This window comes from Patella vulgata, chromosome 2 (assembly GCF_932274485.2).
Source record: "Patella vulgata chromosome 2, xgPatVulg1.2, whole genome shotgun sequence".
In the NCBI taxonomy this organism is placed as follows: domain Eukaryota; kingdom Metazoa; phylum Mollusca; class Gastropoda; family Patellidae; genus Patella; species Patella vulgata.
Window position 1 is genome coordinate 45,326,314 of NC_065880.2, and position 19,720 is coordinate 45,346,033.

Consider the following 19,720-nt stretch of genomic DNA (forward strand, 5'->3'; position numbering starts at 1 on the left):
TAAATTCCATTGACGTCATATACTATGTTATTATTACATGAGCTTGAATTAGAATAGTCTATGTCCATCAGACTATACCCTTGTGGGTGCCAGTTCGTTGGGTTGTGCATATAAATATTCATTGTTGAATACGCTTTTGAAGATAGAATGTCTCTATGCTAGAGACAATCTCTGTAAGTACACTCGTGACAATTTCCACATAATTAGCTAAGCATGGGGTTTAACCTCCACTCGACACAAACTAAGCCATTTCGAGCTAACATATGGTTCAACTTTATTTTAATAATTCACTTGCGCATAGGGGTCTTTAGCAATGGGAGGAAACAGTAGGACCCGGAGAAAACTTACAATGTTGGACAGGGAATATAAACCACGCTACTTGACTCAATGACAAAACTGATGATCGAACGCGCATGCGTTAAACCATTCGGCCACCCAACCTCCCAATGTATTACAGATACAGAATTATATAACGATGGTGACAATGTGAAGGAGTTTTACATAATGTTGTTATATATATTTTCCTTATATTTCATACAAGGACGGCTCCTTCAAGAGTTCACTGATTGTTCCGAAATAACATGAAAGTGTTTAATGCACTACTTTTCTGCTCTATTGGTCTAATGAAGACAGGAGATGATTATTCTGAAGTTGGCAAATAAACCCACAAAGACAATCAACACTTAAAAAAATTAAGAAACCAATAATTTTTTATAACTATACATATATTATTATAGACAATCACATTATTTATTACAACCACATTATGTACAAAATAAATACAAATATATACACAAACAATAAACTTTACAATAGTTAATAATGTCTGTTAAACAGTGCATTGATTATTCAGGTATTCATATCTGCATGAGAATTTTTTAAGACAGATTGATGAATAAAAAATAATTTGTAAATTTAGTGAAGCTTAAAGATACATTTCCTCAATAGTCGGCCCTGAAGACATAAACATTGATTGGAAAATATATTCAAACAGAGATAGTGATAGAGAATTAGGGTTTGACATCCACTCAACACAACTAGGTCATATGGTTAGATTTTATTTCAATAATATTCTTGCATGTAGTAGCTTTAGAAGTGGGAGGAAACTGTAGACTGTAGGGCCAGGAGAAAACTCATGAAGTTGGACACAATACCCTTACTCCTTGTCACATACAAGCTGGGAATTGTAACCACCCCACTTGCCTCAATATGAACATCCTCACTTTCTGTCTACACTTTTATATATCTAGATCAGTCTTCTTCAATATTATCAATTGGAGTTACTGTGTTCCAAAAAGAGTCGCAGATTTTAATAGTCTCTGCTTAAAAACGGGGGACAATACGTTTCCAGGGTGAACTAGATGGTCTGAATTAACTTTGTGGGGAACATAATATCTTTAATTATTAACATGAGAAGCTATTATAATCACATGATTTAAGCCAGGGCTTCCACTTCAAAATTTTCACTGTCAGTTATTTATGATAATACACAAAAACTTTTCATAATAAATTCATATTTCATGTTTTATTATTTATGATAGGGTATCATAAATTCATGTGTCTATACCACTTTGTCAACATGGTGTACACAAAAAATCATATATTATACTAAAAAAATGAAATATTAGTGGGGCTTATAATAATTATTCATAAATGAAATATTCCCTTTTGGCTATTTAAATAGCTTTTATTATCAAAATATTAAGCAACAGTGGTCCTGCAGAGCCATAATCACAACATGAACAATAGTTTACAGGCATATTATCTATTTTATAGTGTATACAGATAAAGCTATAAAGATAAATAAATTCTGATATTTTGATTAATTATAATATTTGTCATTCACTATTTCAGCTCAAAAGGTAAATGTACATGTATATAAGAAAATCTAAATTATTTAATATACTCATTACAAAATATTGCACTATTTTATAATTTTTAAATTTATATAAGCAGTCTAGTATTTGACATTGCTAAAGCTTACATCAAAGATAAGTACATGTATAAAAAGGACATCCTGGTTCTATTTATAGAAAAAGCTTGTATATAGATGTAAATAACCAGTGTCACATGTATACAATAGTGAAGAATAAGAATAATATAAAAGTCAATGTTCATTATGAATCAAACTAGATGTTAAATTTAAACATACAGGCTCAGATCCATTTATACCAGGCATATGTATTGACACTTGATTGTTTAAGGCATATAGAATAATGACTTATTAATATGATACATGAACAAACTAATTCAGTGACGTGACATAGTTTGATTGTACGCCCCCAAGACTCGAGTATAGTGCCTAGTACTCAAAAATGTGAAAACTGAAGATATTTCACATATGTGAAGACAGATGAAATAAATTTTTTATTCAAATTAAGTAGGAAGTTAAAAAAAAGTAAACAGAGATAATTTCAAATTCAAAAAAACTTAATTTTAATTTCACGCTTTCATTGGATGCCCCCCTGAAATGGATACCCAGCACAATCGCCCTGTCAAGACTTTCTGCAAGCAACTGAATAAATTACATATTTAAAATATTTTTCTATTAATTTTGATGATTCAATTTCTTTTTTGTTGTTTTTTTTTTAATTCTAAATACTTCAATGAAAAGTTAACAATAGCTCTGAAAACTTCACTTTGTCAATAAATATCATAGCATTATACATCTTGTAATTTATTCAATGATTTGTCTTCTTCTGGGTTTTCAGTGTGTGCAAGTAAAGCTACAGTAGAACTATTACTACCATAACTAGAGGCCTCGGTACTGCTTCCTGCTGTTTCAGTATCTGCTAATGATAATGGTTGATAGTTACTGTCTTCTGCTAATACTTTATCAGTCTTCTCTTCTTCATATGATTCTATAATAAGGTAGATAACTCTAGTTTAACTTTTCAATCATTAAAGGAGGCAGCATAGTGATATTTATTGAACAAAAATAGTTAATTAACTTGTCAAACAACCCCAGTAAGTTTGAACAAAATTGACCTACAGAGAATACAAAGTTTTGGTAATAAGGGGCTATGACATTAGATAGGGTTAATAATAACAATTTTTAACCCTATGATTACAATCAGGATGCTCGATTGTGAGTCTGGAACGATCCGAATTGACAGAATTGCAATCAGTTGATGCAGAATTCAATCATATCACAATTCTGTCAGTTCAGACAACTGAGGTGGATAAGTAGAATCGTGATATAATTAAGCACAACAAATATGTTTCAGCTGTCACGGTTGATTGGGACGTTTTCATGGGCAGTCAGCACATGTGTTGTAACCCCAATTCCCCATTTTCACTTGATTGTTACTATTTCTGTGATTGAGAGAATTTAATTCCAGAATGGTAAATCAAGTATCCCAAATGTTTATCAACTATACACAAAGTTTCATCAAACTCTATTAGATAGAATCAAAGTCAAAGAAATTGCTTGGTTCTGCTTAGCTTTAGCAGGAAATGTTAATCATTGAACTCAGTCAAGACATTCACCTAATGAACATCAACATTAAACAACATTCTACCTCAATCAAAAGCAGAGTTGTTATGTTCCAAAGTCTTGACCAATCAAATTGTTTATCGCTCCTTAGCCTAAGCAGAAAATTCTCATCAAACTTAGTCAAGGTAATGGTATAATGAATCTATACTCAGAGATTCATAGCTCTCACTTAATTATAACCCAAGTTATCATGCCCAAAAGCATCAACCAATCAAAATGCTTATCTCTGCTTACTGTAACCAGACAATGTTCATCATCAAATTCCATGAAGGCATTCACACAATGAACGCCTACACCAAGTTTGAACATTCTACCTAACATTGCTTATTACTCTGCTTACCATCGGCAGAAAATATTCATTATCGAACTTAGTCAAGGTATTGATGTAATGAAATTATACACCAGGTTTGATCGCTCTCACTTAAAGCTGAACTACAGAAATAATCAAATAAAAAAAATTAGCGCCCTAAATAATAACCATACTTGTTTTCAAGTGGTAGAACAATCATGACGATTGTACCGCGTTCAAAAACAGAGGCAGGCCACGCCCACATCCAGTTCACGCCTTGTCAATCACACTGTCCACATCCGGCTAGCAATATTTCAGTTACCAATTACCTCCTGACTGATTGATGTTTTTTCACTAACAGTTTTTCTCATATTCTTAGAGCAAAAGTACGCCGTGGTTGACTTATTTCGTCTAATTAGTAAAATAATATGTACCTGATCAGACATAATAATTGTGTAGCAATAATATTTTCAGTAAACTGATAGTGAAAAAACATCAATCAGTCAGCTGAAATATTGCTAGCCGGATGTGGACAGTGTGGTTGACAAGGTATGAACTGGATGTGGGCGTGGCCTGCCTCTGTTTTTGTACGCCATACAAGTATGGTGATTATTTAGGGCGTTAATTTTTTTTATTTAATTATTTCTGTAGTTTTGTAATCGGAGTTCAGCTTTAATCAGAACTAAAGTTATCGTGTCCCAAAGCATCAACCAATAAGATTGCTTATCTCTGCTTACCCGGAACAGAAAATGCTCATCTTTGAACTCCATCAAAGCATCGACCTAATAAACAACTACACCCAGTTTGAAAATTCTAGCTCAATTAGAAGGAGAGTTATTGTGTCCCAAAAAGCGTGACAGGCAGACAGATGTACCGACGGACAGACAGACGAACCCGTTTTAATAGTCTCCTGCTTTCTTCGAAAGTCAGGGTACAAATATAAACCAGAACATCAATGGTGACATAAGTTTTAAACTTTGAGCATAGGGAATATAAACTAGTTATTTAGGAAGACAAATACCGTATGTTACAATCCTAAAATGGGTCTACATGTTTCCTGATCAGTAGAGAATCGCCTACTAGTGTATTTCTTTATATCAAACCAGCGGCTGCCAGGCAGGATACGCCCACATTTTGCAAGAGATGGATAGAGAACAAGCTAAAAACAAACAGGGTTTTTTGTACAATCAGGGGCAATAATCCAGAAAGTTATGGTCTGAAATGTGCAAATATCAAAAGGAACTGAGATTTTTGGGATATAAAGATATGTTTTAAGTTTCATCAAAATCGGATAAATATTGTGACCTCTAGAGGGTCCACAACCTTCGTATTGCATATTTTTACACAATTTGTCAAGCAGTTTCATTTCGATTTTCCAGAAATTCAAATTCAACCTTCATTATGGTGGAATGGTGATATATTTAAACGTTTTTAAAAATCTGAACTCAATCAAAATTATGGTGTAACGGTGATATATTCAATTCGAACGTTTTTTTAAATTGAATAATAATAATTGTGACCTAGACTAAAGGGATCACAATCTAAAAACGTGATTTTTCGTACAATCAGGGGCTATAATTCAGGAAAGGAACCAATATCTTTGGGTTATAAACATGTATTTCAAGTTTCATCAAAATCAGAAGAAAACTGTGACCTCTAGAGGGTCCACAACAATGATATACCATATTTTTACGCTACTTGGGTACATGAGGCGGCCATTTTGTCTGTCAGTTTTGGTCAGATTTTTACGAAATTTGACCTCAACCATCCTTAGGATGTAAAGGTGATATATTCAAACGTTTTTTTAAATCGAATAATAATTGTGACCTCTAGAGGTTACTCAAGCTAAAAACATGATTTTTCGTACAATCTGGGGGCATAATTCAGTAAGTTACGATCCGATATGCACGAATATCGAAAGGAACCAAGAACTTTGGGTTATAAACTTACATTTCAAGTTTCATCAAAATCAGAAGAAAATTTTGTCTGTCAGTTTTGGGACGATTTTTATGAAATTCGCATTCAACCATCCTTAGGGTGTCACGGTGATATATTCGAACAGATGTTTAAATCGGATAAAAATTTTGACCTCTATAGGGTCCACAAGCCAGGAAAATGTGGGCGTATAAAAATCTCAAGACAAGTCGATAAAGTAAAAAAAAAATGAGGCTTTGCCGAGTTTTTTGTACTTTATCAATGAGTGTTGATATTTTTTTATATCAAAAAAGACAAGTAGTATATTTTATTTATCACACAATCCTTTCTTACATGCACAAATAAATAAATATAATTCTTTGCTATAAATTTCATAGAACTGATTACATTACGGTGTAGTGATACATCATTTTTAGACAGCAATTCAACCATTGCAAAGTCCTTTATATTAACCCAGTGTTTCCATCAAGGTCAATTAAGTAAAAACAGTTCCTTTTTAGTAAAGACATTTAATAAAAAATTAATTTTTCTTTGAAAATAAAAAAAAGTAGTTCCTTTTTAATTGACCAATCAAATTCATGTAGATTATGAAATTTATCACACAAGCGATATCTACTGTAGAATGTGTTATTGTGTGATAATAAAAAACATAGTGCATATGCGTCTCATTTAGCCAGAGCTGGTTACAAACAATCTCTTGACAGTTTCTTAGCTTAACAAATATGATGAATCCACTCACCATCTCTTTCATCATCATAATCCGGTTCAGGTTCAGCTTCAGATGTATCTTCTTCTTCATCATCAGCTATATTACCAGTTGATAAACCACAAGATAATGGTGTAGTTGTTACAACTTCTGATTCAGCCATCTTATATAGTTTTATAACTTCTTCTCTATCACTGACTGATTGAGGTCTTTTAGGTGGATCAGGACTGGTTGATCTCTAAGAAAATTGAGGAAACAATTGTTCTATATTGGATTATAAATATATATGTAGATTTGGGAAATAATTCTTTACTCATTATATCCTAATTAATATAAATTCACATGTAACTACATACATTCATATGCTTTAAATATGCCCTCCTACATACAAACTGTGATTTGATGTAGATTTGGACTAAAAACATATTCAAATTTATCATTCAAAAGTTTTTCTTCAAATCCCTCTTAAAACATCTTAATTACAATGGAAGGAACTACCCCAAGCCTTAAAAATCTATTTCAAACAGCCTTGTTTGTCACGTAACTTGATTGAGGGAGTGTCCAATTCATATTGTATTTGTCATTACTCACTGTCCATTTACCACAAATATCGAAACCTAATTAAATTCTTGGATTATCATTTGACCGGTTATTTTCCCACTGTTTAACTGCAGGGTCTGCAGGATGTTCAACTATATCACTGTTCTCACAACCTGGGGGGTTGGATGGCGGAATGGTTAGCACGTGCGCGCTGTATCGTAAAGCCTGTCATTGAGTCAACTGGCGTGGTTTCGAATCCCCGGTTGTACGTGAAAAGGATTAGGGTCGCCTGTCCAACCTCGTGGGTTTTCTCTGGGTCCTCCGGTTTCCTCCCACGCGCAAGCGAATTATTGAAATAAAATTAAACCATATGTTAGTCCCGATATGACCTAGTTTGTGTCGAGTGGATGTTAAACCCCATTTCTCTCTCTCTCTCTCTGTTCTCACAACCACTAGCCAATCGATTTACACATGTAAAGTGCACCTTACGTCACTCGAGCTGTAAGGTTGCCAGTTAGTGATGCCCTTATATTTTTGTCCTATCCCAAGAGGGTTGGCAAAATTTGGTATATTTAAACATTTTAAAGAGTTGGAAAATAATGTTTTCAATTCAATAATATTCAAGCAATTTAAGGCCCATGAGAACCTTGAACTGCTCCTTGCCACAATATACTGTTCTACCATTCTAATAATGAAATAGTCCTAACCAATTGCTAAGAATATACCTTCTCCAGTTTTCCACATCGGAAATCAATCATTATGAAATTATTGGTATAAACATCTACGCAGGCCTATTTTTGTAATTTGTCCAATCCTACATAATTCTAATACTAGTTTACCTCTCTAACTGAAATCTGATCTTCTTCAGTTTCATCTGTAGGATAATCTTCTTCTGGTTCACTTTCTACACATTCACCTTTATCATTCACCGGATATCTATAATATACAAAATACACATTCAGAACAGATCAACATAATATACAAAATATCTTATACACCTTTAGAATAGATCAAAATTATACACAAAATATTTCATACACATTCAAAATAGATCAAGATAGTACACAAAATATGTTATACATGTTCAAAATTGATCAACATAATATACAAAATACTTAATAGACATATCATCTATTATATACAAAAAAATTAATACACATTCAAAATAGATCAACATAATGTACAAAATACTTGCTTTCGGTTTATTACTTCATTTACCATATACATGTAGCAACAGAGCCAGCGATTTTTTTAAATGATCAAATTGTGATGAATATTTATTTGATATACAAGAAACATTGTGTTTGAATTACAACATATCCTGTGTGTGTTAATGGTCAAGCTACATTCATCTTCCTCAGTTAGAAGATAAACACTTCCTGATTCAAATATAGTGGGGGATTATTGTCCATTTAACCATGCTTGAATAATTAGAACACAAGAAGCGAGAGCGTTAAGTTGTTCTAATGGATGATTCAAGCATGGTTAAATGAACAACAAACCCAGGATAAATTCGAAACAGGAACGCGTTTATCAATATATTGTAGCTCAAATATTCAGGGATTTAGTTTGGAACTATTTAAGGATCATTTTTATACCCATTTTAAAAAGTGGTTATTTGGCCACGTGCTGCGATTAATTTTTCAAAAGATGGTCTCTTTATTCTTAATAGATTTAAGCCGTCCTCGCTTTCTTGCAAATTTTAAAATGCTGAGTCAGTGGTAGATGAATTAAAAAAGAAAATGTTATTCAGATTATGCCAATAAATTTTTTTAACATTTGAAGATTTTTTAAAAGAATAAGAAATTAGTCTTATTGCGGTGTTTTTGATTGGCAATGTCAGCCGTAAATGAAATAGTTTCGGCCCGCTAACCGAGACTAATAAAGAGGGGTAACTCTTGACAACAAAGATGTTTTGCTTTCACTTTCAGCAAAGTTATATGTAACATTGCTGAGTTTTTAACCATTATTTTATTTGCAGACCGTCAACACAATTTTGTTGCTAGTTCTTGTTCAGACAAGAGCAGCTCATGCTTACATCAACAAAAATTGCCTATAAAATTATGTGATGCCGAGTATTCTAGCAGTTGGTATGTATACTGTTCTGACGTGTTGTCAAATGAATCATTGTCAATTATTAGGCCTATTTAAGCTGCTATATTCGCATAATTTATTATATTTTTTCAAGCGATTTCTTGTGACTAATGACTATTTTTTAGGCAGATTATGGTAGTCAGAATTTGATAAACCGTGATTAAAAAAATTCCACTCTATTAAAAGGCGTATGGCTCTCTTTTCTTTGGGGGGGGGGGGGGAACCTTGAAATAGACGTAAATGGTTCTAAAAGCACATATTAATGTAATATGAATATATGTAAAGTGATTTATATTCAATATTTGAAAAAATATTGTAATTTCTAATCAATTATGTTCGGTGAAATATGTGAACAGTTCAAACTGAACGTTAATCGTTTACACCCGCCAAGTCCATTCAACACATTTTTTAAATTATTATTGGTCGTTTGTGAATCAGCCGTTAATAATTACTTCCACATTATGTTGTAGGATGTGTTTTTATTTGTTCTTTAAAAAATGGCACCCCAAACCACAGGATACACAACTCGTGTACAGATTATAAAATATTAATTGTGTCTTAAAGATACTTTCCCAAAAAAGTATTTATCGGGTGGTTCTTTCCAATAAGGTATGTCAAATTTGGTATATATGGAAAGTATAGACACCCAATCTTACTAGAAAAATACTGGATTACCCCAAAAACGCACATGGGGCAAGCACTGGGCAAAATTGTCAGGGTATCATTAACTGGCAACCCGACTGTTATCTGCCAGCTTATTGTATGCCAGCTTAAGTGAGGGAGCGATTGTTATTTCTTGATCAAATGGACCCTCCCACAATGAAGCTAAGTTGACAGACATTGCGTCTAACAACAGCTTACTCATGGCTATATGTACCCCCGGCCAATACAAAGTTTTGAGAGTGAATTGAAGCAAATTTTTGATAGATTGGTTACTTTGAATATGTTTTTAGTCCAAATATATCATCAAATCACAAAGTTTGTACACGGGAATGAATCTTTAAATATTTGATATTAGAATCCTGTAGTTTCACTGCAAGATAACAACGTCAATATTGATTGAAATTGACCAATATTGAATTCTAATTCATGTTTTTAATTTCAAATACTATGGAAAATATTGAGTTAGAGACTTAGCTCCTTTAAGTAAACATTGTTAAATGAAGCTAGCCAACAAAAAACCTAGTTACGAAAAATTCAGGATACCTGAAAAGGTTTTAATCAATTCATGACTGATTTTTCTACTGTTTTATTATTTCGGAGTTGTGTTTGGATAAAAGATTAAGTTTGAAAATAGCGTGAAGGTCATTTGTGCAGAATTTCTTGAAGATATTTGTTAATAAAGATCTGAGTTGTGGAAGATCATTGAGCACAAAAATGAAAAAAAAGTACATATTAATATTTATACGCAGATATTCACCTGGCTAAAATAGAGGGGGTTTATTGTCCATTCAATCACACTTTTCGACCAATCAGAATTGATGAAATTTCTGATTTGTGCTACAATTTATCTATACAATTTATCTATAACAACATATCGCAAAAATATCATGAACAGGCAGAAACCTAATCAAACATACTTATATTTAGGTAATGCTGGTCGTCTTGGTAAAGAGTCCCCTGATTTGTCAGGTGATGGAAGATCGTCACTCATGTTTACTTCAGGTATCCCCCTTCTCTCATCCTCCCCCTCCCCTGACGATGACTTATCTTTATCCAGTTTCGTATCACCAAGTTGATCTGCTGTCATCTCTTTCTGATATTCTATAGGCGTTGTGGCTAATACTCTAGAAAATAAATCCTTACATAAATACTAATTAAATTAGATTTTTATAAAGATTCTAGTGATCAAATCGTTTATCTATCTGCATAACCATAGCAGACAATGCTCATTATTGTATTTGGTCACGTTTCAATGCTTACCATCAATTTAAAGGAAATGTGTTCTAAAGTCTTGTGAAAAACTACACAAAGTTTGAACATTCTAGATCAAATAGAGTTATTGTGTCCAAAAAAATGTGACGGACCAACTAATCCATTTCAATAGTCCCCTGCTTACTTCAAAAGGCGTGGGCCAGTGTAAGTCTGGTAACTTCTGGCCCTGTTTATCAAAATACTATTTGACTTGCAAACAAAATAAATACAATTATATCAGTGAAATTGCAATTATTTCAGCAAAGAAATCCAGACGAAAATCCAGCTTTTACTCTGACGTTTCGTGACTATAATATCACTATGACTACAAAGTATAAACTTACTCTGATTTTTTCTGTCCTTTCTTACCATCTGAGGTAAATATTGTATTACATGGTGGTATGGTGGTTGGTATACCTATAAAAATTATTAAACATACAACTAAAAAATCTTCTTTCTTTTTAAAAGTAAGGACAAATGAAATGCAATGGGTTTCAGGTCCTACTTTTCTGCTCCATCCGGGCTAATGAAGCTAAAAGTAAAGACAAATTGTCACCCTAATAAATTATTAATATCAATACAACTGTTAGAATATTTTTACCATCAGTTAATCCTGGTTGTGGCAATATCTGACCATTTAATGCTTCTATTAAAGATACAGCTTCATAACCGGGTGGTACACCTTCCTGATTACAGGTATTCTCTTCATTATCACCCTATATTTAACAAATTTAAAATGTTTAAAAAAGTAGGTCTATGGAAAATATATACCCATGTAATATTATAAATATAATGGATCCTTGTTACCAATAAATTAATTACCCAACAATGATAGCAGCACTAGTTTAGGTAATCTCTATAATCATGCCCCCCATTTGATGACTCGTTCATGTCTAGGCTGTGACTAGCTACGAGAACGTAGCTAAAAACGTTGAGATATACTGATGTGTTTGTTTTTAGCTATGATTGGCAGCCTTCAGTTTGACGTGGCAAACTCATTTAGTACACGCCCTTTTTACCATATCCTGAGGTCTGCAATTTATTATCAGGTCCAAAATTGCCTTTTTGATTGGCTGTTATAAAAGCCTAATTTAGCCCTGCCTTCAAAATGACATATTATACAGTCTATATGCTGTTTAAAAAGATGGCGGTCTTAGTAACGGCTTAACGCCTCGATTTTAAATACGAAGATTTGTACCCGTTTCAGGTAGGATTATATGCTTAATTGTAGTTGGGTGTTGTAGAAATATTATAAATAATAATCAATCGTTGTTTTGATTAAAACTATTGTCAATTTTGTTTAAAAATGCCGGGTGTGAATCGCTCCCGGAGCTGCAACGTTATAGGTCATGGCCTCAGTTCTTAACTCGAAACACGGAGGGTTGAGAGATTAAGGTTTGTTATCTAGGCTGTGACATAATTCTTGAAAATGGCAACTGTCAAATTCAGCCAAATAGTAGCCTTGATGATCCAATGGAACTTTTTACAATTATTACCAAATCAAAATGCTTTTATTTATATATCTACGTGTAACGTCATCAATTGTTGGTGGAGGATACATAACTCACCAAGGAATCGTGAAGGACTAATTTAATCTGAAAGCATTCTGTCTAAAGAACCTACATATGCCTCCAACCAACATGAGAATTAAAACTGTTGGACTACGGTAATTATTTTAATCATTTAGGCATTAAAATATACTTACAATCCCTGTTCCTTTCTTTCTCATGGCGCGAATCTGTAACAAGGCTCTAAATTTAACACGGCATATAGGACACATGCTAGCCTGGTATCTTAGAGATTCAGCACACCCACTACATAGACAGAGATGTCTACAGGGTAATATCAGTGTATCTCTCATATCAGACATACATATAACACATTCAGCACCACTATCTTCTAACTCATCATCAGGATCTTCCTATCATAAAAAAATAACAACTATTTTAGTTAATTACTCTTATGAATAGGTTTATATTAACTTGATCTCTTCTAGATGAGGTAGAGCTGAAGACAATCATTCCACTATGCCAGATCTATAGAAATAGTCATCCTAAAACATACATTATGCAAGATCTAAATCTGCCTATTGCAAGTCTTTATTTAGGCTTCAGATGTTATAGAAATTATTAATTATAGCTTTATTTACACGACAAGCTCAAAATCTACTCTGTAGACCCGCGGATGGCTTGGATACAGTTTGGATTTAAACAGTCGTCCATTTAAAATTAAATCAATAAATGGCGGACCAAGCTAACGTTTACTGTTAGTCGCAGATGTCACTACGGAAACTGGTGATGAAAGGCCTGCTAAGCGAGGCTACCATAGCCATTGAACATGTTACTTGATAACTGAGGATATGTGGGTATAGTTATCGCACGATCGACAATTCTCATAGATGGCGCAGACACAATTGTTGCCTATTTCTAGTCCAAACTTCCAACGTTCAGAACAAAGTAATTTGACTGAAATTTTCAACATTTTCTTTTTATATCATCTTTTTTGAATTATTATAGCAAGAATGGCCAACTCTTTATAAAATTCTTTGACTAATCTATCTTAAACTACTACCGTACTATTACCTTGGTTGCTTAACATCTGTGTACACAAAAGTGCTATCCTTAATAAGGAATGGTACATATATTGTTAACGCCAGCGTAACACCCTAATTCTAATATATTCTACCCCAGAAGCCATATTGGCATCATATCTTTAAATGCTTAGATGATGAAGAAGATTTATTTTCCTACATATCAACAACAGCTCAATGATCATGAATCTGTTAGAATCAACTTATATTATATAAAGACAGATTAACTGATTTCAGTTGACAATGACCGCATATTCTTTATTTTATAGTTTGACATTAACAAAAATATCAATCAAAAGAGTGAACAACAACTCTCGCAAAAAATAAAATCAGACGTGATCCAACAATTCTGTTTGTCCAGACAATTTTCATGGCAATCCAAATGTGCAATTAACTAGTTCAGGGCTAGAAATTCACGAGAATCTCTGAATCTAATCCACACAAGGATTCTCACAAGAGAATTGTCGAGTCTGACTACTGAATGTCAGTCATAGTGTTTTGAATCAAACTTGTATGACCTACGGTACTTTATAAGAGTACTACATGTATAATAAAATAAAATATTTGTTGAGCTTTTGTTTTACTATTTACCTCAACTTATAATTTTGACAAGTTTCTGGCTGGCCATTGTCTTTTGCTTTTGTGTTTATGTTATGTAATGAATTGTGTGAAAAATTCCCCGATCACAACACAGCGTCTGGTAGAAGTAGAGCATTTATTTTAATTCATTTTAATTAATATTTAAAAGAAACTGCTTTAGCAGGCCAACCTTGAAACAAAATAATTTTTGGTTCCATTTATCCTTTCGAGCGATTTGATTCCGCAAGTTCCACGTCAATATAATGGAGTTAAATTGGGTCATTCCAATTCTATTCTGTCACTGTCAAGGTCAGCCACTTGTTTTTTTTTCACTTTCGTTTGTGTGGATATAAACTATATTGCTTTATTATAATACTTTGTGCAGTTAGCAATTGAATTTTTGGGACATTGACAATGTTTTATTTTGGTGTTTTAGATTAACACAATAAACACAATTTTGTTACTATTATTAAATAAGATTAGGAGGATTCCTGCAGATTGCATATATGAGAATCGTCTTAAGATTCTCGCAAAAAATGACGAATTTCTAGCCCTGAGGATCAGCTTTAGATGTGATAATTTTATTGTTACCTTAGATCTTTCAACATTTTTGTTTTCAATACCATAAATTTCTTGAAGTAAGTAGCACAGACCATCAACAAACTGTTTTTGTTTTAGAGGTTTAATAGTGTATCCTCCTTCCGAATTTTTATCCATCACAGCGTAAGTAATATGGGCATGACCAGCATTCTCTGAAATAGATCAAAAGATAATAAGAATAGTTCTAAAGAATTATGTTCAGAACAAGTCTATATTACTCAGGTGATCTATGTTTCATAGGCGTATTTCTTGGCCAGTCAATTATTATTGGCACATACACTGTAACCTGGGTATCATTTAATCTTGCGTATCTAGCACTAATTTCTTTCATATTCGTTTAATATCAAATCTATGTTTAAAAATTTGTAAAATTACCCAATATAATTTAATTTGTACTTGTGTCCAATTTACAAGTGTTTAATTTCTTCATTACTGTTCAAAAATTAATAATTACACATCAATAATCAATTTGGTTGTTTATCTTTTAACAGTGATCGAGAAATGAAATGCTTGTAAATTGGGCATTCATTATCAAAACTGAACGGTCAGCTTTAAACTGGACACAAATACAAATTTGATGATTTTGGGTGATGTTAAATGATTTTTACGAATTTTTAACAAAGATTTGATATTGAATGAATGTGAAAGAAATTAGTATGTATATGTAATACCAAACATTTAAAAAAAAGTGTTAGTATGGATAAAACCTTTTCCAATCACAGAAGAATATAGTCATTCAATAATTCCAATAACATCTCAATTCCATAAAGGTAATGTTATATATTATCAGTATTTGTATCGGCTCATCTCAAAAGACATCAACAAACTTGAGATTTTAAAAAGAGGTCACTCCTTTTAAGATGTCATGAATTCTTTGAGTGGCTGCTGAATACAGATTCCACTGTAATTGCTTAGTGTAATTTAAAGAAAAACCAACAGCCAGACATTATTTGGAGCAGGGCAGTTATTGTGCAGAATACATGTATGCTAAATTTTAGAATTTAAATGCTCAGATAAACCACCGCTTTAATTTAAATGTGTAATTTACCTTCTTCCTCTACTATACATTGTATGACTACTGGTATAATTTCTTTATCAGAGTTATACAACCACTAGAAAATAATAAACATAGTTATAAATTAGTCACTCTGAACAAACAGCTGAATAGGACATTGACAGGATTATTATCGCTCAAGCTATATTTTACAATTACATGTATATTTATACATTTATTATCAACAGTTAAAAGCTGAACTCAAGAGAAAAATATACCGAAAGAGCTTTAACCCCAGTTCTAATGCAAGCAGGGAAGATAAATTCATTTTATTTCCAACATTATATCTGTCTTCATTAGCTAAGTTGAAGTAGAACAGTAGGAACCTTAAACCCCATTTCATTTCCAACATCCCCCACCCCCTAAACTCAAATAAGTTTGAGTTGAGTAGTTGTTAAACCCCATTTCTCTCTCTCTCTCTCCTTAACGAAATTAATAATATTTCTGGGTTGTATATTTTGAACAATTCATGGAAATATCTGTTATCAAATAACTATATAGTCAAAAATGTCACAAATTTTAACTAGTATAGAAATTTTTAACAGTACTTCTCTCTCAATTACAATCCGTTAATACTTTGTACTAGTATTAAAAAAAAGCCAAAAATGTCATTTCATGAAACCCATGCGCTTGAAATGTGTAAAGAATGCTCTTGAAATGTGTAAAGAATGGAGTTTAAAGTCTTGTCAAAACAATACTTCAGTTATTTTGAGACAAACATAATATGCCATGGTAAATTTCATTTTTATCATTAAGTATGGACTCAGATTGGTAGGGTATTTCTGTACCTATACATTCCAATTAAACTTAATATTTACATGGAAAAGGTAAATAAACTCCATACCTCTTCATCTGTGAATCTACTTGGTTTTACAATATGTGCTGGTTGACTAAATACCAAGCCAGTTCCACGTTTACAATGAAATACATCAGAGGTCATATTGGGATCTTTAGGATGATAACTGAAAGTAGGAAGTTGACAGAAATATTAGCGAAATATACAGCAACACATGAAATAAAAAAAACGGTCAACCCAGGAATCGAACATGGGACCTCCAGGTTAGCGAACCAATGTCTTACTCACTGAGCCACCATGGCTCCAAATTCAGTTAATAAACATTTTGGCCCATTATTTATTTTTAGAACTGTAAGTCTCCAAAACAACCTTTACATATGACGTGGAAAAATGAATACAAAAAAATGAAACATTTCAGTGAGCGCTATATTATGCTCACCAGCAAGAATTGGGTATAAATTAGTTTAATCTTCAAAAAAACACTTACACAACTTGTCCATTGACAATTTCCTCAGTAGCAAAATACACTATTCTAATAGAGCATCTGGCATCAGCATCATATGTAAACTCTAGATTATATAACTGTGACACATCATCTTTATCTTGTAATAATTTACCAGATGGGTCATACCTGGTCATGAAATAAATATATAAAGGAATGAAATATGGCAGGAATCTACAATTAGAATTATTCAGATGCAAATATGTCAAAATTGTTTATTAACCTTATATTATGATCCATGTTGAATTGAATATTTTATTATTTGTTTATCTAGATGTTATTTCAATAGGTCTGCCATACCCTTCAAATTCTACTTACTTAACAAGCTTCAATGAATCTTTTCTGATATTCACTAGACTTTTAAGAGTTTTAATTGGTTCATTACCAGCAGGAACAGGATACGGAAACTGTAAAATAATTGGTTAGATGCCGAAATTCAAATATGCTGACAATAAAATGAAATGTAGTCTAAAATTATACCAATACAAAATTTTGCCAGAGCAAATCTAACTTAATTGTTTATGTTTATTTCACAAACCAGTGTGAATGCCTCAGATGTTTGTACCATCCAATCATCCACACAATTAGACATAGTAACAAGAGGCCAACATGTATCTGACATCTCCAAATTTCTGATGGCAATTCAATGTTCACTTACATGCATAGTTACACTGTAGACAGTAAACAGTAATAAGAAGAACGTTTTTTTCCTGTATGAATGTTTTCAAAGCTAGAGCATTAGTAGACCGGAGTAAATTATAACAAGGTTATATATCAACACTCACAGGTACTGGTTTATTTCCTAAAAAGTTCAGATCATCACAATCACCAAATAGATATTCTCCTGGTTGTGGAGAATCAAATCTTTCTCCACCCATAATAAAGTGACTTCCAAAATAACTCCCTGCAATTAAATAAATATAATAGTTTCTTGTTAAACTAACATGACAAGCGTAATTTTTCACAACCTTAGCAAGTCATCAAATTGGGGTAAAATGGAGCTTATGTTGACCTTACCGCTGACAGCAATGGGATTTTCATCAACTCGGGGCAACTGGCTTCAGCTGAAAGCATGAAAAAGGTCGACCTGAGCACCTCTTCTAGTCAGTTGAAGCCAGTCGGCCCATGTTTAACTTTCTGCAACTCGCTTTAATAAGCGGCAACTAGTTGCCGTTGACATCAGCACTCTTACAACTGCATCAACTTGTTTCCATGAAAATAACATCACATGATACGAGACATGTGTCATGTGACTCTATAAGCAGGTAAAATGGAAGCGAACAAAGGCATCCTATTTAAAAATGTCAATGACGTCGACAATATGGTAGTAATATAATTGTGCAAAGACCGACCATGCCTTTAGTTTGATATATTTGCCATTCTGTTGATCGTGTGATAAATTAACAGTCACGCGTTGAGTGTAATCGCTATCAGTTACGCGTCGACATTCAGCTGCTCTCAGTTCCTGACTTGATTGGCATAAGTAGACTTGCAACTAGTTGAAAACAGATGCTCCCAGTCGCAAAGTCGACATACATGTAAGTCCTGCTTCAGTTCTTCAGAAAACAAATTCATTTGAATATCTTATGATTCTTATCAAGCATATTGATATTCACTGAGAGAGTGAATTATTGGACAATACTGGCCTTTTTGAATATAACTTTGAAACATTGTATTACAAGGTGTGCTTTATTTGTATATTTCCTGGTTTACATAATAAAATATTTACCATCTTAGACTTGCCCAATAACCTAATAATCAGAAATATCCACCGCACAAGCTTGTGGCCTAGGCAAAAGACGGATAATATTAAACCAAGTAATATAGGTTATATATTATAATCACCAAAAATACAGATCTTACAGCATTAAAAATCTTTTAATGGTGAGAAGAAAGGTTTGTTTCAAAATATACACACTAGAACTAGAAGAAGGATGTCGATAATCGAAGAGATTAAAAACAATTCATATTTACCCGACTTAGGGGGATATCTGTAGGCATTATTGGAAGAAAGGTCTACCGTTTCTACGCCAGTATTTCGTCGGCTGGCAAAAGTTCCACCCATCTTTGATTCCGATGGCAAAACAATAACAAATTTCTACTTTACAACACAACATAAACAAAATGATACATTTTGTGATATGATGGCCACTAACGCTAATTTACGGATTTGACAAGAACTACAGACGGGAGTTAGTCTTCATTGTAAAAGGGAAATAACCTCTCTCATCATTTTGGCTTTCTTCTTGGAATCAGACTGGTAATCTTCTTCCCATTGACAACTTGTTAAAAAAAAAACAAAAAAAACATGCCATGCATTGCCTTGTAACTCTTTTTTAGCATTCTGATGATCTTAATCTTTATTACCACAAAGAGCCCAACACCACATAATTATGATAAATATATTGAAGGGTGTTCATCATCTCGATTATTTGTAATGCCCAGCAAGGGGAAGCTATGCCGATTATAGGCTCTGACGTCATTTTTGTACGTGATTTCCCTAAATCATGTCTGTTGACTTCCTGGCCCTTTCAACCGAAATTCATGACTATTCACCAAAACCTGGCATAAAATTTGGGACCATCCCGGATTCCGTGGAAAGCTATGTTATGTCCTTAAGTGAAA

General features: G+C 33.1%; 1 protein-coding gene across 1 annotated transcript; it reads right to left on the reverse strand.

The window, feature by feature from the left end:
* Positions 1-688: 688 nt before the first annotated feature.
* Positions 689-19,275, reverse strand: LOC126812611 (E3 ubiquitin-protein ligase MGRN1). Its single transcript, XM_050539078.2, has 14 exons — positions 19,070-19,275; positions 17,881-17,999; positions 17,414-17,502; positions 17,081-17,224; positions 16,642-16,759; positions 15,792-15,855; positions 14,735-14,895; positions 12,680-12,895; positions 11,576-11,690; positions 11,319-11,391; positions 10,641-10,847; positions 7,806-7,902; positions 6,460-6,664; positions 689-2,861 (listed from the first exon to the last, which is right to left on the reverse strand). Exons 1-14 carry the CDS (start codon positions 19,158-19,160, stop codon positions 2,662-2,664), a joined length of 1,899 nt encoding a protein of 632 aa, XP_050395035.1. The 5' UTR covers positions 19,161-19,275; the 3' UTR covers positions 689-2,661.
* Between the last annotated feature and the right edge of the window lie 445 nt (positions 19,276-19,720).